Source organism: Carcharhinus amblyrhynchos, chromosome 13 (assembly GCF_965287045.1).
Source record: "Carcharhinus amblyrhynchos chromosome 13, sCarAmb.v2.hapA, whole genome shotgun sequence".
NCBI lineage: Eukaryota > Metazoa > Chordata > Chondrichthyes > Carcharhiniformes > Carcharhinidae > Carcharhinus > Carcharhinus amblyrhynchos.
The window spans coordinates 59884726-59905863 of NC_137336.1; the positions used below are offsets into that span (position 1 = coordinate 59884726).

A 21138-nucleotide genomic window follows, 5' to 3' on the forward strand; every position below is an offset into this window, starting at 1 on the left:
GCCCTGAATCTTCTGTTCCTGAGAATTAATATTGATAGTTCCTTGGTCCTCTGTTTACTAACTGGTTATGAGTTTCGTCACTGAACCAGCCAATCTGTAATCGCTACCTGGAATTATATCGACAGTGGAGTCCTTCTGTCTGGTGTTGCTCGTTAACAGCTTGTTCTAATTGGATGATTTGGCACTATAATGTTTTTTTGCATGGATAAATCATTGACTGCCAGCCGAGCTCCCAGATTGTGCTCGCCAGCCTCCTTCTGCCTTGCCTTTCTGCTCTCCTTGGCGTTGCCTAACACTGGCTCTGATTCTAAGCGAGGTGTTCTGTTGTGCTTGATCTAACCATGTGGTTCCAAGCTATGAGTAAAACATGGTTTCGTCAAGCACCATGGTACGCCTTGTATCTTTCTGCAGCATGTCAAGCACCCCCCTCGCCCACCCCATCCCCACCCCCTTTCTTGTCTCACTTCCACAAGCTGGGGTTGCTAATGATGTTTCCTGAGGCCAGGGTAACATTGGGAAGGTCTGAAATGTGACTCAAAGCTTCTGGACACTGGTGTTACCCAAGTAGATCAAACAAAGCTCAACATCTCCAACTGCTCTGCACCATAGCAACAGTCACTATGGTTTGATAGGAAGCATAATGTGGTATTCATAGAGAAGGGGGCGGAGGGTTAAAGAGCTCACAACACGAAACAATGCTGTATAAGTCGTGTAGAAATAAGTTTTGTAAAATAAGAATTGGAACATTTTCGAGTCAATTTTTCTCTTTTTTGCCTTGTGTGGGCTGACTGCATCTATTTGTTCTGAAGCAATCCCAATGCAGCAGTGAGGGCTTTGGCCCATTTCTAAGATAGTCACCACTGCCGTTCAAGATTGAAGGAAATAGAATTTTGGATAGTCAAGTTGGGAGACTTTAGCATTTTGTGTAGGCAATGAAAGATTGTTGGAAATGGAATGGAGAAAAAAGTGCAGTTGTTCCATCTGGCATGGCCCTTCTAGATGATGCCACCAATGGATTCCTCCGTTGCCCAGTCATGTGACTGTCAGGCAGAACTTTTGGGAGGAAAGGAAGTTCTGCTAAGTTTTGTTCCAAGCCTCTAAAGTAATCAAACAATGTGGCCTTGGTAACTCATAAACTGTTCCCAAATATTCAGCCCAACTTTTTGAAACTTAAAATGTATCCCTCTTTCTGAACAGGGGTTACCCAGACTCGATACATTGACTCTATTCTCTTTCCACAGATGCTGTCAGATCCAGCATTTTCTGTTTTTGTTTCAGATTCCAGTATCCAAGGTATTTTGCTTTCATGTTCCCATCTCTGTCAGCTAGTTGACCAGTTTTCTATTGAAAGATTGCAGGAAATCCATAACCACTGCATAACTCTACACAGTGATGAAACCCTGTGAGCATAAATACTTTCTGGGTAGAAATAATTCCTCAGATAGAAACCATCTGACTCTTTATGCTTAGGTATTTAATATTCATGCAATTTTAAATTGCTCCAGCACTGTGCCCATTTGGACATCATATTTTAGGAAGGAGGTCAAGGTATTAGAGAGTGTGCAGAGGAGTTTTGAGTACCACCAAGGCAAAAGGACTTCAATCATATGGACAGACTGGAGATACTGAGTTTGCTCTCCACTGAGCAGAAGAAGTTAAGGGGAGATTTATTGGATTAAGCAGGGTTTTGATGCAGCAAATGTGCAGAAACAACTGCTTGGCAAGAGGGTCAGTAACCAAAGGTCACAGATTTAGGGCAAGAGTTTCCCACCCTTCCCAGCAATGGAATCTTCCAGTCCTGCCAAAAATGACCCCTCACAATGAGTCCCTCGGCAGCGGGACAGGTGAGCCATGCAAAATACCGTAGACAGAAGATCCCACTGGCAGCCAACGATGAGCTGCCTCTGCTGCCAGAAAACTCGGAGGGCCAGAGAATCACATTCTTAAAAATAATTGGCAGAAGAACCAGAGGGATGTGAAGAGAATTTCTCTTATTCAGTGTAATAGTCTGGAATGCACTGCTGGGGAAGGATGGCAATAGCAAACACCATTGTAACTTTCAAAAAGGGAATTGGATAAATACTTGTGGGGGAGAAACTTGCAGGCCTGTGGAAAAAGATCAGGGGACTCGAACAAACTGGATCGTGTTAGCTCTACTAATTCCCGCAACACGAAGGGACAATTCACCATGGCCAATCCGCCTAACCTGCACATTTTTGGACTGTGGGAGAACATAAATAAGAACATAAGAACATAAGAAATAGGAGCAGGAGTAGGCCATCTAGCCCTTCGAGCCTGCCCCGCCATTCAATAAGATCATGGCTGATCTGTCGTGGCTCAGTTCCACTTTCCCGCCCTCTCCCCATAACCCTTAATCCCCTCTCTTATCAAGAACCCATCAACCCGCTTCTTAAAAATATTTAGCGAGGCAGCCTCCACCACTTCAACGGGCAGAGAATTCCAAAGATTCACCACCCTTTGAGTGAAGAAGTTCCTCCTCAACTCCGTTCTAAACCGCCTCCCCTTTATCTTGAGGCTGTGCCCCCTAGTCCTACTGTCTTTTTTGAGCGGGAAGAGTCTCTCCACCTCTATCCTATCCATCCCATTCATCATCTTATACGTCTCAATGAGATCTCCCCTCATTCTTCTAAACTCTAACGAGTACAAGCCTAGTTTATTCAGCCTCTCCTCATAGCTCAATCCCCTCAACTCCGGTATCAGCCTAGTAAACCTCCTCTGCACTCCCTCCAGGGCCAAAATATCCTTGCGCAGGTGCGGCGCCCAAAACTGCACACAGTACTCCAGCTGCGGCCTCACCAATGCCCTATACAGCTGCAGCAAGACCTCCCTACTTTTATATTCAATCCCCCTCGCTATGAAGGCCAGCATCCCATTCGCCTTCCTGACCACCTGCTGCACCTGCAAGCTGGGTTTTTGCGACTCATGCACAAGGACACTGGAGTATCGGGAGGAAACCCATACAGACACGGGGACAACATGCAGACTCCACACAGTGACCCAAGCTTGCAGCTGAACCTGGGTCCTTGGCACTGTGAGGCAGGAGTGCTAACCACTGTGCCACACAGTTGGTTCTTTCTGTCTGACTTCTTAAACAGCGTTAAAACGCGAGCATTCTGTGAGCTTCCTGACCAAAGCTAGGTTTTTGACTTGGGTTTGGCCTTAATTGACAGAGACATGGGTTCCCTGCCCAAATGAGAGTGGCAGGAGGACTCCTGATGCTGGCAAACCCCTCTGTACAGAGGTCTTTGGCTGTATTTTTACTCAGGCAAGGAAGGCCTGTAGACCACCAGAATTGCCAAAGTGGCACCCCAACCTGGTACAAACTGCCCACCTCCAGGGAGTTGATCTGCCCTCCATTACGTCAGGAAGCTTTCTTTTTAGAAGAGCCTTAATGATCTTTAATTACCTGCCCACCCAAAGGCAGCGTGACCACGTTCCTGATCTCAGCCTCCCACAAAATGGCTAGTGCTGAGAACAATGTCCCCAGATTCTCTCACCCACCTGACATCGGTAACTTCAGTCCCCACCCCACCTCCATTCCTGACTTTGACAGGGACTGAAAATTTAGCTCACTAACTCATATTCAATCTGTCTAGAAGTTCTGACCAGCTAACATGTGCCACTGGGAACACAATATTACTGCAGTCTGTACCATGCCTGCTTTGAGGGAGCAATATTCTCATGCATTCCAAATCTGGGCGTACAGAAATTCCATATCCAGCTTCTATATCCACAATTGCGTGACATATAATTGCATAATGCCCATCAATGATCTTGAATCTCTTCCTTTAGGAAGCAAAGAGACAAATTGTTTTCCCATTGTACTCTCTAAGCGAATAGCCAACTGATTTTTTTTCCATGGTGACTCACACACCCTTAATTTGGAAAGGCTGATGTAATGTTGGCTCTTATCTCAAGGTGGTTGGGATTCATTTTGCAAATTTGATTAGACACCATCTGGAGTAATGTTATCAGTTTTGGGAACAGAACCACATAAAGAACATATTGGCCTTGGAGCCCATGATGTGGAGATGCCAGCATTGGACTAGGGTAAACACAGTAAGAAATCTCACAACACCAGGTTAAAGTCCAACAGGCTGATTTGGTAGCTAGTGGCGTTTGCTACCAAATAAACCTGTTGGACTTTAACCTGGTGTTGTGAGACTTCTTACTTGGAGCTCAAGTCAGAGCTTAAAGGATTAAATTATGAGAACAGGTTTTATCATACCTTCCTGTTGGGCGTGGAAGCTTCGGGAGAGAGGGTGGAGATCGGGATTGGGGGCTGTGTGGAGGGTCTCAGGTCGGGATGAGGGTTGAAGGTTCAGAGGTCAGGGTTTGGAAGCTGGGAGGATTTGGAGGGGTTTTGAAGATCAGGTGTTTGGGGGTGAGGAGGTCATGAGGAATGTGCTTGGGCCTGTTGAAGCTTTTGGGGTCAAGGTTTCACAGGTAGGCAATGAGGGCATGGGGTGGGAGGTTGGGGGAATCGGGTGGAGTTGGAAAGAGTTGGAGCTTTGGGGGGTTGGTGTTGTTGGAGGTCAAAGGGGTGGTGGCAGGATGAGGGATCAGATGCTGGAGGGTTGGGGTGTCAGACATCGGGGTGGGGTGAGGGGGGAGTTGATGGAATGTGGGGTGTCAGAAGTCTGGATTAGAGGGTCAGACATCAGAGGTGTGGGTTCAGATATCAAAGGGGCTCAAGGAACGATAGGTCAGGAGTCCGGTTGGGTTGGAAGAATTGGGTTCAGACCTGCTGGGTGGGCTGTCCAGTTGGATTGAGAGTAAGAGTCTGGCTGAGGAAGGAGCTGAGGACTCCCATGAGGGTGGAGGTGGCTGCGGAATAGTGTGGCAGGAGGGTTGCTAGTTGTGGTCCTGCATAACCATTGACTGTTTCCCTATACTCTTGAATCCCACTCTGTAACCTTTTCTACTGCTAAATCAAGCTTTACGCTGGAAGACATGAAGGCCACAGACAGATACAGCCACAAATAGGGGATATGCAGCTGGCCCATTTCTGAAGGGTGTTTTACTATTGCATTAAGTACTTCCACTGTGTCAATTTACACAATTGATGGTCAGTGCTATAAAAACAAAAGAAACCCTTTATTAGTATAAATACCACATAAATCAGACCACCAGTGTCACAGGAACCTGATTGTCGAACCACATCAATGCTGATTTCTCTGTGAAATGAACTTGAATTTTTAAGATTTTATAAAAATGCTTCTGCATGTTACTGAAATCATATGTAAGTATTTAGAATGAAACCATGAACAGAATTAAATGAGTGGGTAAAGCCTGAAAACAATTATGTTGCAAAGCATTTGTAGAGCTTGGAAAACAAAATAGCAGGTGCTTTGGGACTGTTTTATTGAATGATAAAAATATATTTGCAGTAAATAAATATAAGGAGATCTGTCTCTGTTTTGTAAGACTCGTTTTGGGAGATGAGCTTGAATGCTGGAAAGGCCACATTTATTTACTTGTTTTATTCTTAAATGGGATGTTGGCATCACTGACAATACCAACATTTGTTGTCCTTCCCTAATTACCCTTGAGAAAGTGATGGTGAACCACCTTCTTGAGTCTCTGCAGTCAATGTGGTGTCAATGTGAGTTCCAGGATTTTGACTCAGCAACAGCAAAGGAATGGCGATGTAGTTTAAGTCAGTTTGGTGAATAGCTTGGAGGGGAATTTCCAGCTGATGGTGTTCTTACCCACCTGCTACCCTTGTCCTCCTAGGTAGTGGAGGTTTGGGTTTGAATTTCATTCAGTTCAAATTTGTTTTTAAGATTTGGGACTCACTGTTTTTACTGCCTATCCCTACTTGCCCTGAGAAGAGGGTGATGGGCCTGCTCCTTGAAATGCTACAGGCCAGGTGCTTATGGGTATCGGATTAAATCAGGACATTGCCCCCAACAGCAATTAGAGAACGTTCAGGTCAAGATCGTGTGTGGCTTGGAATGAAAGTTGAAGGTGATTGATGGTGTTCCTTCAAAGAATCCCTATAGGGCAGAAGGAGGCCATTTGGCCCATCGAGTTCTGCACCAACCACAATCCCACTCAGCTGCTATGTTATGACTGTTCTTGCAGCCAATGAACCTCAGTAGACTGATTATCTTTCGGTGATACAGGTCACATTTGTTGAAGTAAGATTGGTAACATCCTGTAGTTGGGATTGAATTGTTGCAAGTGGGTGGATTTTTAGCAGCCGGTGTGCTGATAAAGCAAAGTGCTGTACGTGTGCCACTGTTGAGTTTCTTGAGAATAGTGTGACATTCCATTCACATTGGCCTTTATGGAACTTGAACTCTCAGTCTCTAGTTTAATAATGCAGGATCACGTCGTCTGCAGTATAATGGTTGAGACCACAGCTACGATCTTTTCGAAGGGCTGAATGAACTACTGCTGCTTTTAAGTCCTGTGCTATCCCTGAACCGAAGTGCAGTTCAACTGAGTTCAACTTGGAAGAGGATCCAAGCTGAGTTCAGAAGGGGAGGACTGTGCCTCCTTATGATTCAATTGTCCCTTTTTTAGTGGAATCTTATCCACTGATATGTAAGCTAAATCATAATCAAATCTGTGCGTGTATTATCCAGTTTCAGATCACTGTCTCCTTACAGTCTGCAGACTGCGCAATAGATTTCCAATCAGTCTCCTATCCCGTAAACAGTTTCCGGGAGGCTGTGGGGAATCCTGCAAGGGAACACTAATTGGAATGGAGTGACAGCACAGGTGAGATGGGATTGTGTCTGTAAAATATTGGATGCACCAGTTGGCTTTTACTGGCCTGTCAGTTTTCATATGCAAATGAAAACTCAAAAGTCTGTTCAGTCAATCCATACCATATTGATTCCTTCACACATGCCATGCCATGCCAGCTCAGGCTGGTGCTCTTGAAATATTTGTCTTATGTGTAAGCACCGTTGAAGGTCTTTGAGTCATTGAGAAAAGCGCAGAAAGGACCCTTCAGCCCATCCAGTCTGCACCAACTGTAGTTAATACGAAAATCACGCTCATCCCATTTTCCAGCACTTGTCCCATATCTTCGAATGTTATGCTGTTTCAAGTAGTCACACCAAGTCAAAGTTGAAGAGGGAAATTATCATTAATGCATCTAACTGGTTGTGATGGGTATTGTGCACAGGATCAGAGGACTACCGGACCAAGTTAAGCAGTGACTGCTTCATGGACCTGGTTTGCCCTGAGAAATGTCGGTGTGAGGGCACGGTCGTCGACTGCTCCAACCAGAAACTCACCAGAATACCTAGCCATGTTCCGGAATACACCACTGAACTGTAAGTCTAACTGTGAGGCTAACCACCAGATTATTAATACAAAAGCTTTACCTTCCTAACCAAGCAATAACATAACATGTCACCTCTAGTGAGTGAAACCTTGCTTTTTGAAGGTGGAAAGGAACTAAAATTATTGAAACACTAGGAGGTTAAGAGACAGAATTGAATTGACTATAATACCACAGGACATCAGATGTATTATAGGCTAATGCTTTCATTAAGGGTAAGTGAGCTTCTCTGGTGGCTTAGTAGATAAATCTATTGCTTTCTGTTTGACACTCAGACAAGTAACCAAGCTGAAGACCTCGGCTAACCTGTCCCAACTGGATTGCAGTATTGGTCTGGGCTCGGGGAAAGAACAATCACAACTTTGTTTCCTGATTACTCTCCAGCCATGTCAGATGATTCACATTCAGGATTCAGACCGTGCGATAGGTGTTGAAATAACCTGTCAGTATTAGTTACCCAGGATTCACATTTAAAGAGAATAACCCCTTGGGTTGTCGATGTCTATAAAATCATACCTCCAACCTTGAGGAAAGGTACAAATAATATGTGGGAGCAGAAAGAATTGGGTGAAGAAGACTCTGTTCAGTGGCTAGACAAGTCCCTCTCTGCCTTGCTTCTCTGCCTTGCTTCTCTGCCTTGTGTTGCAACTGTGGATTTGTTAGCACAACACAGAATCCCTGCAGTGCAGAAGGAGGCCATTCGGCCCATTGAGTCTGCATCAGTTTTCCAAAAGTTACTCAGGCCCATACCCCCTCCCTTCCCCCATTCCCCCACGCATTTACTATGGCTAATCCATCTACATTTTGGGATACGGAGGGGCAGTTTGCATGATCAGTCCACATAACATGCACATCTTTGGACTGGGGCAAACTGCCATGAAGTGAATATGAATACCAGCTTACTTGAAAAGGGAATGCGACAGTTTCCGAGTTCAACAAGAATCAAAGGAGTACCCAGCCTGAGTGCAAAAAAATGGATGAAAGCAGTCTGAACTCGTAAGACCGAATCGTAGACTAAAACACTGCCTGTGGAACCAAATGGTCATGTTTGTAGCTTTCCTAGGGTTTAGTGTGCAAGGGCAGAAACCTAGGGCAGGGAATTTACGTCTGGAAGTTGGGAATGTTGCCATCCCTTGCTTTCATAAAATTCGATGTGATGATATCAAGACATGAACCCGACACCAACACGCTAGTTTCTTATTATATGAAGGTGGGGGCTGAACTTGGCAGGCCACTCACCATTTCAAAAAAAATCTGCAATTGAGATGGTTAACAAGCCAGTTGACCTAAATATTACATTGCCCCTGCCATTTAGCTATTGGCATGGGCAGGGGGCAAGAGTGTGGGGTAGAAAAACAAGAAGGCAAGGGGGGGGACAGAAGTGTTTTGTGTGCATCACCCTCCAAGGTGACACCCCACCTTTGTGTCTCCCAATCTGGTCTCCAAACCTGGCTCCATTTGCATCCCCCTGCATCCGTCATCCCCTTTACTGTCTTCCCTAGGGTGCCCGAACTTTTAATTCCATACTTAGCTCAGTCCACAATCCATTGCTGTCTTCATCATAGGACTGCTTACAGTACCAGCAGTGTCCACTACTGAGTCCTGGGGCTGCTTTAGGGCAGTTCTGAAGAGTGAGAGTTCCTTAAGCTGAGGAGTGGAAGCCCATTCTCAGCCTGTTTAGGCTGCCAACAGGATTTTATCACTTTTTTCAAAGTCACCCACGCATTATCTACACCTTGTAAAACCAGCCCCCAGAGATTATTTGTTTTACCCATTTTACACTAAAGCTTGAACTGCAATTCTGTTTATAAAATCCTCCTGTTGAATTGTTTCTGGTACATCAAAGTGTTCACCCTCTTAACTGTCTCTCTTTTGTGACTCAGGCGATTGAATGACAATGAACTGACCATCTTGGAGGCAACCGGTATCTTCAAGAAGCTGCCAAACCTGCGTAAAATGTGAGTTTATCAAATGTAGCCTCCTCCCACCACTGACTTTTGACTTATGTTGTCCGCAGCAATGAATTAGAGGAGAGTGCTGAGGTAACTCTGTGACTGTTATTAGAGGTAGATGAAGATCCCCCTGCTTAAGAATGTCTGATAGTCACTTGAGAGCAGACTTCTCAATGTGATCTGAGCAGCACTGGAAGAATAGGAAGTGGCAGTTTGGTCTCTCCCTGGTTATTGTGTGCCCTAACGATCTAGACTTACCACTTGGGTAAAACATCGTAAAAAGTAACAGTTGTCATGCCCAGTAAATGTATTTCATACTCAATAACTTTATACATGGACTGATCTAGTATGGAAACTTCTGGAATTGTCTTTTATTTGCGTCTGCCAAACGGTAGGTGACCTTTGCTTATTTAGTGCAAACCTTCAAGCTTCCCGAAAGTAAGGAATTGCGTAACCATGGATGGGAAGGCCTTCACCAGAATGGACCTACCAAGATGAATGTTAGCTCTGGGATTCACACCTGCCATTTTTTACAGCTTGCTCATAACACAGAATCAATGGACTCTGAGACTCTCTGTCTCCAGGTTTGCAGTTTAACAAAGGAAAGCTGACGAGACCAGTTATTCACCAGTTAAGTGTGAAAGGCCACCATCTATCTCCCATTGTATATCAATGGCCTTGTAGTTTTAAGCCATTCTGGTTGGACAATGATCATTGACCATGTACCAAAACTGGCTTCTGATACTGAGATCCTTTATTATCCCAAGATGCTGCTGAATCCAGAGCAGGCTATAGAATACTGTCAAGACAATAGCTTCAGAGAAAGGCTGTGCCATCTTTGCTTTTTAAGGACCATCTGTCATTTTGACAACCAGATCTGAAGCTAACTGTGAGTCATCAAGCAGCCAAATTACTTCACCTGTTCTATTTTCAAAGTTTACTTGGAACCAATGTCATGGATATTCAACAGTAAGAAGTCTCACAACACCAGGTTAAAGTCCAACAAGTTTATTTGATAGTAAACACCACAAGCTTTCGGAACGCTGTTCCATTGTCAGGTGAGTGGGAGTTTCTGATCAAAAACAGGGCATATAAAGGCGCACACAGTTTACAGAACACTGATTAGAATGTGAATCTTTACAGCTATTCAAGTCTTAAAGATGCAGACAATGTGAGTAGAGATAGCATTAAGCATAGTATAAAGAGGTGTGTATTGTCTCCAGACAGGACAGTTAGTGAGATGTTGCAAGCCCAGGCAAGTCATGGAGGTTACAGATAGTGTGACATGAACCCAAGATCCCGGTTGAGGCTGTCCCCGTGTGTGTGGAACTTGGCTATCAGTCTCTGTTCAGCGACTCTGCACTGTCGTGTGTCGTGAAAGCCACCTTGGAGATCGCTTACCCAAAGATCAGAGGCTGAATGCTCATGACTGCTGAAGTGTTCGCCAATAGGAAGGGAACAGTCTTGCCCGGTGATTGTCGAGTGGTGTTCATTCATCCATTATCATAGCGTCTGCATGGTCTCCCCAATGTACCATGTTTCAGGATACACAGGTGACTGTCCTTAATGGAGATGCGTGTGTCCAATGCAACTGATTCTAGAGAGTAGCCCATGGTAAGTCTGATGGTGGGATGATACAAGCACCTCCATCAAGGATGGTCACCTCAGCACTTCACTGTACCGCAAGCCCACGCATAATCTCATGATGCTCCACTTCTCCGGTTTCCACCCTAAACATGTTAAAGAAGCCATCCCCTATGGACAAGCCCTCCGTATACACAGGATCTGCTCAGATGAGGAGTATTGCAACAGACAGCTCCAGTCGCTGAAAGGTGCCCATATAAGAACAGGATATGGCGTTCGACTCATCGATTGACAGTTCTGATGCGCCATATCGAAAAATCGCACCGACCTCCTCAGAAGACAAACACAGGACACGGTGGACAGAGTACCCTTCGTCATCCAGTACTTCCCCGGAGCAGAGAAGCTATGACATCTCCTCCGGAGTCTTCAACATGTCATTGATGTAGACGAACATCTCGCCAGGGCCATCCCCACACCCCCATTTCTTGTCTTCAAACAACCGCACAACCTCAAACAGACAATTGTTCTCAGCAAACTACCCAGCCTTCAGGAGAACAGTGACCACAACACCACACAGCTTTGCCACAGCAAACTCTGCAAGACATGCTGGATCATCGACATGGATGACATCATCTCACGTGAGAACACCATCCACCAGGTACACGGCACATTCTCTTGCAATTCGGCCAACATTGTCTACCTGATACTCTGCAGGAAAGGATGTCCCGAAATATGGTACGTTGGGGAGACCATGCAGGTGCTATGACAACGGATGAATAAACAATGCTTGACAATCACCAGGCAAGATTGTTCCCTTCCTGTTGGCAAACACTTCAGCGGTCATGGGCATTCAGCCTCTGATCTTCGGGTAAGCGTTCTCCAAGGCGGTCTTCACGACACACGACAGTGCAGAGTCGCTGAGCAGAGACTGAAAGCCAAATTCCGCACAAATGAGGACAGCCTCAACCAGGATCTTGGATTCATGTCACACTATCTATAATCCCCATGACTTGCCTGAACTTGCAACATCTCACTTACTGTCCTGCCTGGAGACAATACACATCTCTTTAACCTCTGCTTAATGCTATCTCCACACACATTGTTTGCACCTTTAGACAAGTATAGCAGATTAGCTGTAAAGACTCACATTCTAATCAGTATTCTGTAAACTATGTGTGCCTTTACGTGCCCTGTTTCTGAACAGAACTCTTCACTCACCTGACAAAGGAGCAGCTCTCCGAAAGCTTGTGGGTTTATGATCAAATAAACTTGTTGGACTTTAACCTGATGTTGTGAGACTTCTTACTGTGTTTACACCAGTCCAATGTAGGCATCTCCACATCATGGATTTTCAACTACAGGAAACCTCACAACCTGCTGTAAACCATTTGTTTCACAAGATCCTCACTTCAACTTGAAACACTGAATCAAAAACTCTCAGTGGGAGACTGGAAGTTGGAAATTAGAGACTGAATTACTATAATCTAAAAGTGTACTATCTTTATCTGTATCTAATTTTTATGTGTGTATGTGTATGCGTACGTGAGCCTGGGTCTGTGATATTGTGTTAATTCAGGTTAAGCGTGTAAAAATGAAACCTCGTACTTTATCTTAAACTCGTGAAAGCTTGTTTCTTTGGGATGTGGAGATGTCGGTGTTGGACTGGGATGGGCGCAGTAAGAAGTTTCACAACACCAAGTGAAAGTCCAACAGATTTATTTGGAATCGCGAGCTTTCACAGCGCTGTTCCTTCCTCAGGTTATTTAATTGGAGTACACACTCCAAGGGTAAGAAAAATACATTGATTCCACAAAACACATTGATTATAGGCAGCAAGACAACTCACACATTCTGCCTGCGACACAATATGTATTCTGGCCTGGAATTTTTGTTTTATGCCCTTGTCTATTCCCATCTCCTAATCTCCCATATGTGGCTATTTGGGTGAGTTGGTCACCCGGATCTCTTTGGTGGTACGTTTTGGTCATTGAATGTGATTCACCATTGTGCTATCTCGAATTTACAAATCAGCACCACTTTGAGTATTTGAGCACACGAAAACTTCCTGAGGAAAAGTGGGCCTGGGTGACAAGTTCTTGCGGAGAGTTGATGCAGTCTTGATGAGCCAATTTACTTCCTTGAAGTAGTAGTTTTTGGATTTAGGCAATTATAAGGATTAATTTTCATGGAGTTTCTCCTTGTTCACCCACCTTACTTTTAGCAGAGTCACGGGAATGTCAGGGCATCCCCACCTAAAATATTCTCCAAACCCATTCAAATTATCCTCACAAATCCCATAACCCCGCAACATTACTTACAAAAAAATAGTGACAAAGCTTGACTACTGTCACATGTTATTAGCATATAAATAAATGTGTGGGAATATCAGTAATGGTTCAATTACCTTTCGTAAGACTTCCAATTGCATTCTACTATCCATTAAATAGTTTTTTTTGCAAAAATAAAGTCCTGAAGAGACATTAGAAAACATTTAAAATTATTATAACTGTAAAGTGCAGTGATATTCACATTTTCTCTAGAGATTGCGATGCACTCCGAAATGCTTCATGACTAACGAGAACATTACAAACATGTCAAAGTTTTCATTACAGAGAGTACAGCTCCTTTCACACTATATACAGTGGTCATGTCGCACTCTGTAGTGCTTCAATACAGTTACATACGGTTAGAAATAAAGCACATAGTCCGAAGGTTTTAGACGTTTACTAGCCCCTCAGTGTACGTTGGCAGAAAGGCCTTACACCGTGTTCCTTCCCCATTGTGCCGTGACGGCAGCTTTCCCGAGCTTGAGTGCATCCCTCAGCACGTAGCCCTGGACTTTGGAGTGTGCCAGGCTCTAACATTCAGTTGAGAACAATTCTTTTCACTGGCAGATCAACAAGTTCTGGGCGGGCCAAAGAGCATCTTTCACTGAGTTGCTGAGCCTCTTGCAGCAGTTGACATTTGTCTCAGTGCGTCCCTGCTGATAATCCGTAGAGCACAGAGTTCTGTGTCACAGAGCTGCCCGGGATGAACCTCAGCAAAGTGCCACTGCATTTCTCTCCAACCCTGCTTTGCAAAAGCACATTTTACAAGGAGGTGTGTGACAATCTCATCCCCCCCACAACTGCTTCATGGACAGCACAGAAACTTGGGCATGCATGAAGGATTTGACGGGGAGTGCCCTCTCACCACTCGCCAAGCTAGGTCTTGGTACTTCTTTGAAAGATCTGGCAATGAGGCGTTCTGCCAAATAACTCTGACAGTCTGCTCAGGGAACCATCCGACGGGATCCACCATCAGCTTGAACACATTATGTGCAGATAACTGCTTGATTGCCTTGTGGCCAAAGGTGTTTCTCTTAACACATTTTTCCAGGAGGAACAGGTGATACACACAGTCCAACTACTTGGAGTGCTCCATATCAACATGGCCAGACCCATCCTTCCCAAGCCAGAGATAAGTAGAGCCTCAGTAGGTAGTGACACTTGATTTCTGCGCACCAGGGATCCACACAGCTTGACGCAACCATACATAAAGGTGGCCATCAGGATGAGGAAAGCAGTGGATACTTCTTTTTCCTCTCTTATCCAGAGACTTGTGCATTTCATGTGCCTTTGGACGCAATCCATCTTGGATCTCCTGATGCACGTGAAGATGGCTCGGGGCTGCTACAGTGCATGATCGGGTTATGGGCCAGACCTGCACCGTATACCACAACACCAAAAGTACCTTAGGCCTGATGACTGGGATTTTGCCCAGAATGAAAAGGTAGTATTGCTCCCACATGCCCATTTTTTGTTTTACCTTGACAGTATGCTCCTCCCAGTATTTGGTACATGCTCCCGTCCAGCAGCTTCAGGTAACCTGACCTGATGGTGATGGGGACAAAGGATCAGTCAGTCCATTTCCCAAAGAACATGACCTAACTATTGCCATGATTTACCTTGGTTCACAAGGCCAGTTCCAATGGGTCATAGTTGTCAAGCAGTCTTATCACTGACATCTGATCTGCGCAGAAGTTGGCGACATCATTGGTTGACCTCTTTCCATACTCAGGACATCTTTGATCTTGTGATCAAACAGCATTTGAAAAACAAATGCTGTTTCAAACTCTGTTTTAATTCCTTTATATGTCAAAACCTTGTTTAGCATAGAGACTCTAAAACAAACTCAATATATTTATGCATATATTTGATGATATTAAACAGATGTTATAAATGCAGGGAATATTTGGCCATCTGGATTTGAACATTTTGCAAATCAAGTTCAATATGCAAATCTTCACAACAAAAGAACCAATTTGATTAGCTGAAAGGAAGAATCATGATTAGATCAAGTACTAATTTCCTTTAAGTTAAAGTCACAATGATCCTTATAAAAATAACCCAAGTAATTCTTTGCTACATCCAGAAGTAACTGAGGACATAATATACTGAGCTCTGCAGAATGACATAACTAGTTATTTCATCATTGGCTGTTCCTTGACTCGAGAATGCTGTTTACTCAGGGTGGCAGGATTCTGCCATGGTCTTCATGTGACTTCTTGACCCACAGATCTTTGGGCACATGGAGCTGGATGCACTGTCTGCAGTGTAGCATTCGCTTCCTTTTTTTTGCATCTTTGGCACTGCTCTGCTTCATCATTAAGACAGTGGGACCCAAAGGATTCAGCCAAACTGGGAGCAATTATCTCCCATACCTGTGTTTGGAGAACTTCATGCACTGACAGCTTAAGTCAGAAACTTGCGGGCAGTACACCCGCCATGTAATGAATGTCTCACCAATCTGTAGACTCCATGGACAGACAAATAAACCTCAATCAGTTTCAATCTGACTCTTTCATTATGAGAGGAGCATGAGGAACTAACTAACAACAGGAGCACTTTGAATAGCTTTGGATTATCATAGAATCCCTACAGTGCAGAAGGAGGCCATTCAGCCCATCGGGGCCACACTGACAACAATCCCACCCAGGCCTTATCCCTGTAACCCCACAAATTTACTCTGCTAATCCTCCTGACACAGAAGGGCAATTTAGCATAACCCGCATATCTTTGGAGTGTGGGAGGAAACAGAAGCACTCAAAGGAAACCCATGCAGACATGGGGAGAATGTGCACAGACAGTCACCCAAGGACAGAATTGAGCCCAGGCCCCTAGTGCTGTGAGGCAGCAGTGCTGACCACTGTGGTGCCACTATGCCACCCACTGATGTTCTCTCAGCGGCATTAACCTCTCCAACACACTCATGCCCAAAGCAAACAGTGCTTCATCCAAAAGTGGATTAAGACTAGGTAAACAGCATTGATATCCTGGCCTTTTTACTACCTAGGTAAGTCACCAAGGTTTCATACTGCAACATCTCTTTTCTTAATAATAGTTCCTTGGATTCTGAGGAAAAATAAATTGATTTAATAACAGTTTAGTAATAGTGAGAGAATGGGGGTCACATGATATGAGAGCGGGACTAGTCGGCTGTTCATTTTTTCATCCTTGTTTTTAACCTGGATGGCTTGTATTTGCCTTATCCTGGAGTGTATATTCTGTGCTATGCCCATGGAACTTTTTTGGGGGAGTATTGATGACAGATTGCTGAGCAATATAAAGAAAATCCTGGATAAGAAGGAGGCACCCGGGGTGGACATGGGCCCTCAACATGGCGGCTTGGCTGGGGAGCGGGTTTTGGGCCCAGTGCTCTCAAAGGCATTTCAGGAGATGACTGCAAACACTACCAACGTTATAGATGACAAACTTGGTGCTTTGACACAGAACATTAACGCTTAATTGGATGACCATGATGTGGAGATGCCAGGGTTGGACTAGGGTGGGCACAGTAAGAAGTTTCTCAATGCCAGGTTAAAGTCCAACAGGCTTATATGGAATCACGAGCTTTCAGAGCACTGCTCCTTCATTAGGTGAGTGGTCAATTGGATAAAGTGCAAAATACCACAAGAGGCTCAGTGAGGCAGAACTTAAAATCTTCAATGTCAAGAGTGCTGCTTCTTTGATCAAGGCTCGGCTGCAATCCTTAAATAATCAGCTGTATGGTATGTCAGATATCTGGAAAATCGGAGCCAGAGGAAGAATATTTGTGAGATCGGTTTTCCAGAGGGAGCTGAATGCAGGCTCCCTGTTAAATTTTGTGAAGATTGGCTGCCTTTTTTTCAAACTTTGACACAAAGGCAAGGTGGATCAAGTCAAAGGGTGCATCATACCCTCAAGACCCAGGGACAACCAACAACCACAGCCTATTACCATTCATTTTCGTAGCTTCAGGGACCACCAGTGAGTTTTGGAGACTGCCAGGCATACTGAGAACAAGGACATTGTTCATCCTTATCCCCTGTAATTTTTACATCTTAATTGATCCTGTTGCTTGATTAATCATATTGATAGGGGAAATCCTGAGTGAGCCTGATGGCGAATTCTCGCTTGTTATCCTAATATCCTGAGGTGAATTTCATCGACTGTCCTCTTCAGAGTGGTGATTTGCAATTCTCCGTTAACCCTTGCTAATCATTGAATGTATTCCCTGCAATGTCATCTATTAACTGAGTCTATTACATGATGTATCACATTGATAGGGGCAATCCAATGAGTGAGAATGCAGTGAATCTTTGTTTGATATCCTGACGAGTCCAAAGACATCATTCATCTTTATCCTCTGTCATTTTATTTCCTAACTGACTCTGTTATGCGATTTATCCCATTGCTAGGGGAAATCCTGTGAGTGAACATGGTCGCAAATTTTTGCTTGTTAGCCTGATGTACCCAGGAACATTTATTTATTGTGAATGGAATGCGTCCTGAAATGTACTATTTGTTCTTAAGGAGGGGGTTGTGTGGATTTTATGGTATTAGAGATGTGCGATTTTTATCCATTTTCTCATCTTATAATCCTGGTGTGTATATAGTGGTGGACTGTTTCACCTGCTATCCTTTATTTCAGTCATGATTAAAATGTAATTGTAGGGAGGTGGGCAAGTGGTTTAATATGAAGGTAGTGGATAGGGTCCTATCAGTCTTCACAATGGGTGAGGAAAACCCCTCCTAGAACTTATGGGCTCACATTTTTTTTGGATTTCAATTTGGTTGGGGTTATAGGATCTTTGCTTAACTCCTACTATAGTACAAACAGAATATATATCCTCGGCGGGGACGTATTGTAGTGTTGGTGCTTCCAATGTGGTAAGATGGGGAAGTTTCCTTTGGTGCATACCCAAGTGTGGTCCATGGTGATTTAACTGCCATTTTTCCTGTGTTAAAATCCTGTAAGCAATGGCAGTAATTCTTATAAAGATTTGTTTCTGGAAAGAAGATCCTGTCTTTTTATAAGAAGGCGAAAGTTGGCAAAGTTCTGTTGCGAGAAACTCATCTTGAGTTGCAAGAAATACCTCAAACTCAAGAAGGGCAGGTGTTTTTTACTTCTTTCTCAACCAGCAGTTAAGGGATAGCAATGTTGATTAATAAGAACCTGCCTTTTAGTTTACATGAAAGGCAAAGGGGGTAGGTTGTTAAGGAGCTGGTGTATGGGGAGAATGTGGCAATAATAAATGCCTGTGGTTTCCCCAAATTAATCCATGGACTTCATCACTAAGGCCTTTATGGACTTTGCTGAACTGGCCTCAAATTCTTCCTTTATTGGTGGTGATTTTGATTGCCATCTCAACCTGCTAATTGACAAACTCTCTGTTAAAAGGAACACTGCTACACAGCAAGTTAAGTACTGGCCTTGACTTGTGAAGCAGTGGGTTATCTGGATGTGTGAATTGACTTGTTTTGGGTCAAAGATTAACCTGCAGTTATTTGCCTCTTGTACTATAGATAGGATTGTGATCTCTGACTATGCTCCAGTCTGTTTAGAACTTCTTTACAAGGGGACCCAGGTCCTGGAGATTTGGTGCATTTTTGCATCAAGACCATAAATTCATCTTGTGTTTCCAGACTGAAATTGATGCTTTTTATTTGGTTAATTCTCTTTCTGATGTGATTTTTTTCCCCCCTCTATTCTCTGGGAGGCCTGCAGGTCTTTGCTAGAGGTTTCATTATCTCTTTTTTTTAGATGGAAAGAGGCGTAGATTGATGGAGTAGCACCAGCTGGAAGTCTGGCTAGCTAAGCTGCGAAGGGAGTATGGTAGGAACTATTGTCATTCAAAGTTGAAGGAAGTTGCTGTATTTAGAATGGCACTGGGTTCTTTGTTGTCCCAGTGAGCTGAGATGTTTAAGGTTTGCTAAGCAGATGTGTGAATTTAGGAATAAACTGAGTAGGTATTTGGCTTTTCTTACTGTGAAGAAATTGGACTCGAGAACAACTATTTCAGTGGTGGACTCTAAGGGAAATAAGAGGATTAGTGCAGAAGATGTTAATGAGGATTTTAAGAGCTTTATGCAATTTACATAAATTGGATCAAGCTAAAGATACTCCAGCACTTAGGGACTGTTTCTTCTCTTGACCTTCCCTCTGTCTCAGAGGAAAACAGCTTTGAACGCTCCAATCTCTGGTGAGGCGGTGGCCTCTGTGATAAAGGAACTTCATCCTGGTAAGGTGCCTGGTCCTGATGGCAGCCATCCTTGCCCATAGTTGTGTATCTGAGACTTTTGGACTTCAGAAAGGGACTAGGCGGGAATGTCTCTTGTCTTCTATTTTGTTTACTCTATCTATTAAACCTGTAGCAGAGGCTATTAGACAGGACCCCAGGTTTATGATTTGTTTAGTGGAGGTAAGCAGCATAAAACTTTGCTTTATGTGGATGATGTGTTGCTGTTGGTTTCTGAGCCAATGTCTCTGTTCCTACTATTCTTGAAGTGGTACCTAGATTTAGTCTTTTGTTAGGTTATAAGATTAACTTTGTGAAATTGGAGGCTATGCCCCTGAGCAAGTTAAGGGGTAGACCCAGTCCTCCTCCTCGTTTTCCCTTTAGATGGTCCCTATCAGGGTTTACTTATCTAGGAATTCATATTGCCCCTAGTTTTCAGTAGTTATACAAGGTGAACTTTCCTCCATTATCCACCTCTAGTAAGTGGGACCTACATTGTTGGTCATCTTTGCTGATTACCTGGTTGCATAGAATTGCCTTGATTAAGATGAATGTGTTGCCTAGGCTACATTATCCTCTTCAAATGCTGCCTATCCTGTTGTCTGCTAAGGCCCATAAAGAAATTTGTGGGTTGTTTAATTCTTTTGTTTGGAACAAGAAGAAGCCTCATTTAAAATCGGCTAAGCTGCAGCTGTTTTGTTCTAAAGCAGGGCTGGGGATGCCAGATATTAAGATATAAGCCCTTGCAGCAACTTTTATTCCTTGGGCATCCTAAGATGGTGTTTAGATAAGTAATAATCTTGTTGTTCTTAACATGCTAAACGCTTGTCTGTGAGTTGGAGGGAAGATCTAATTTAACTTCTGCTCTTTCTCCAATTCAGGATAATCCAGATTTCTTGCCACGTTTTGTCATAGAATTCTATAGTGTAGAAAGAGGCCATACAGACTATTGAATCTGTATGACCACAATCCCACCCAGACCCTATCCCCATGTATTTACCCTAGCTAGTCCCCTTGACACGAAGCGACAATTTAGCATGACTAATCCACCCAACCTGCACATCTTTGGACTGTGGGAGGAAACCGGAGCACTCAGAGGAAATCCATGCAGACATGGGGAGAATATGCAAACTCTATGCAGACAGTGGCCCAAGCCGGGAATCAAACCTGGGTCCCTGGCGCTGTGAGGCAGCAGTGCTAACCACTGTGCCACCATGCTGCCTGTCTTTGTGGACCACAGTTTTGACATATGGAGGGGTAATGGTCTCTGTAGACTAAGGAGTGCATTTGATGGTGCTATCATGTTATTTTCTAAGCAGCCATGAACAGTTTGATATTCCGGAATACTCATTTTTTGGATAATTGCAACTTGGGGACTTTGTCCTTAATAAGATAAACTTTCTGCATGCATTATTTTTGGTCCTGTGTCAAGATGGCAAGCCTAGTGGTTCAATTTTCTTCAAAGAGGTTTAAAGAGCTTGAGAGCACTTTGATACATCCTTAGAGTTTGATGCTTTGCATCTGATACTAGGTCTTACAGACAAAAGATTCAGCAATACGACTGGGAAAAGTCCGTACAATATCCAAACATTTGCAGCACGGAAGTATATCCTTTGCTCATGGATTAGCGATAAGTCTCCTTCAATTAGGAATTGGCATAAAATCATTCTGGAATGTATACCAATAGAATTCATGACTTGTTTACTTCAAGCTAAATTGGATACATTCCATGAAGTATGGGA

The 21138-nt window shown here is 43.8% G+C and overlaps 1 protein-coding gene across 1 annotated transcript in view; it reads left to right on the forward strand.

Moving 5' to 3' along the window:
- The window catches only part of LOC145351942 (slit homolog 3 protein-like), a 623540-nt gene that overhangs the window by 441499 nt on the left and 160903 nt on the right, over positions 1–21138 (forward strand). The window contains exons 15-16 of the mRNA XM_080201750.1: positions 7163–7313; positions 9205–9279. Of these exons, the coding sequence (XP_080057876.1) occupies positions 7163–7313; positions 9205–9279 (226 nt within the window). The remainder of the gene's footprint in view (positions 1–7162; positions 7314–9204; positions 9280–21138) is intronic.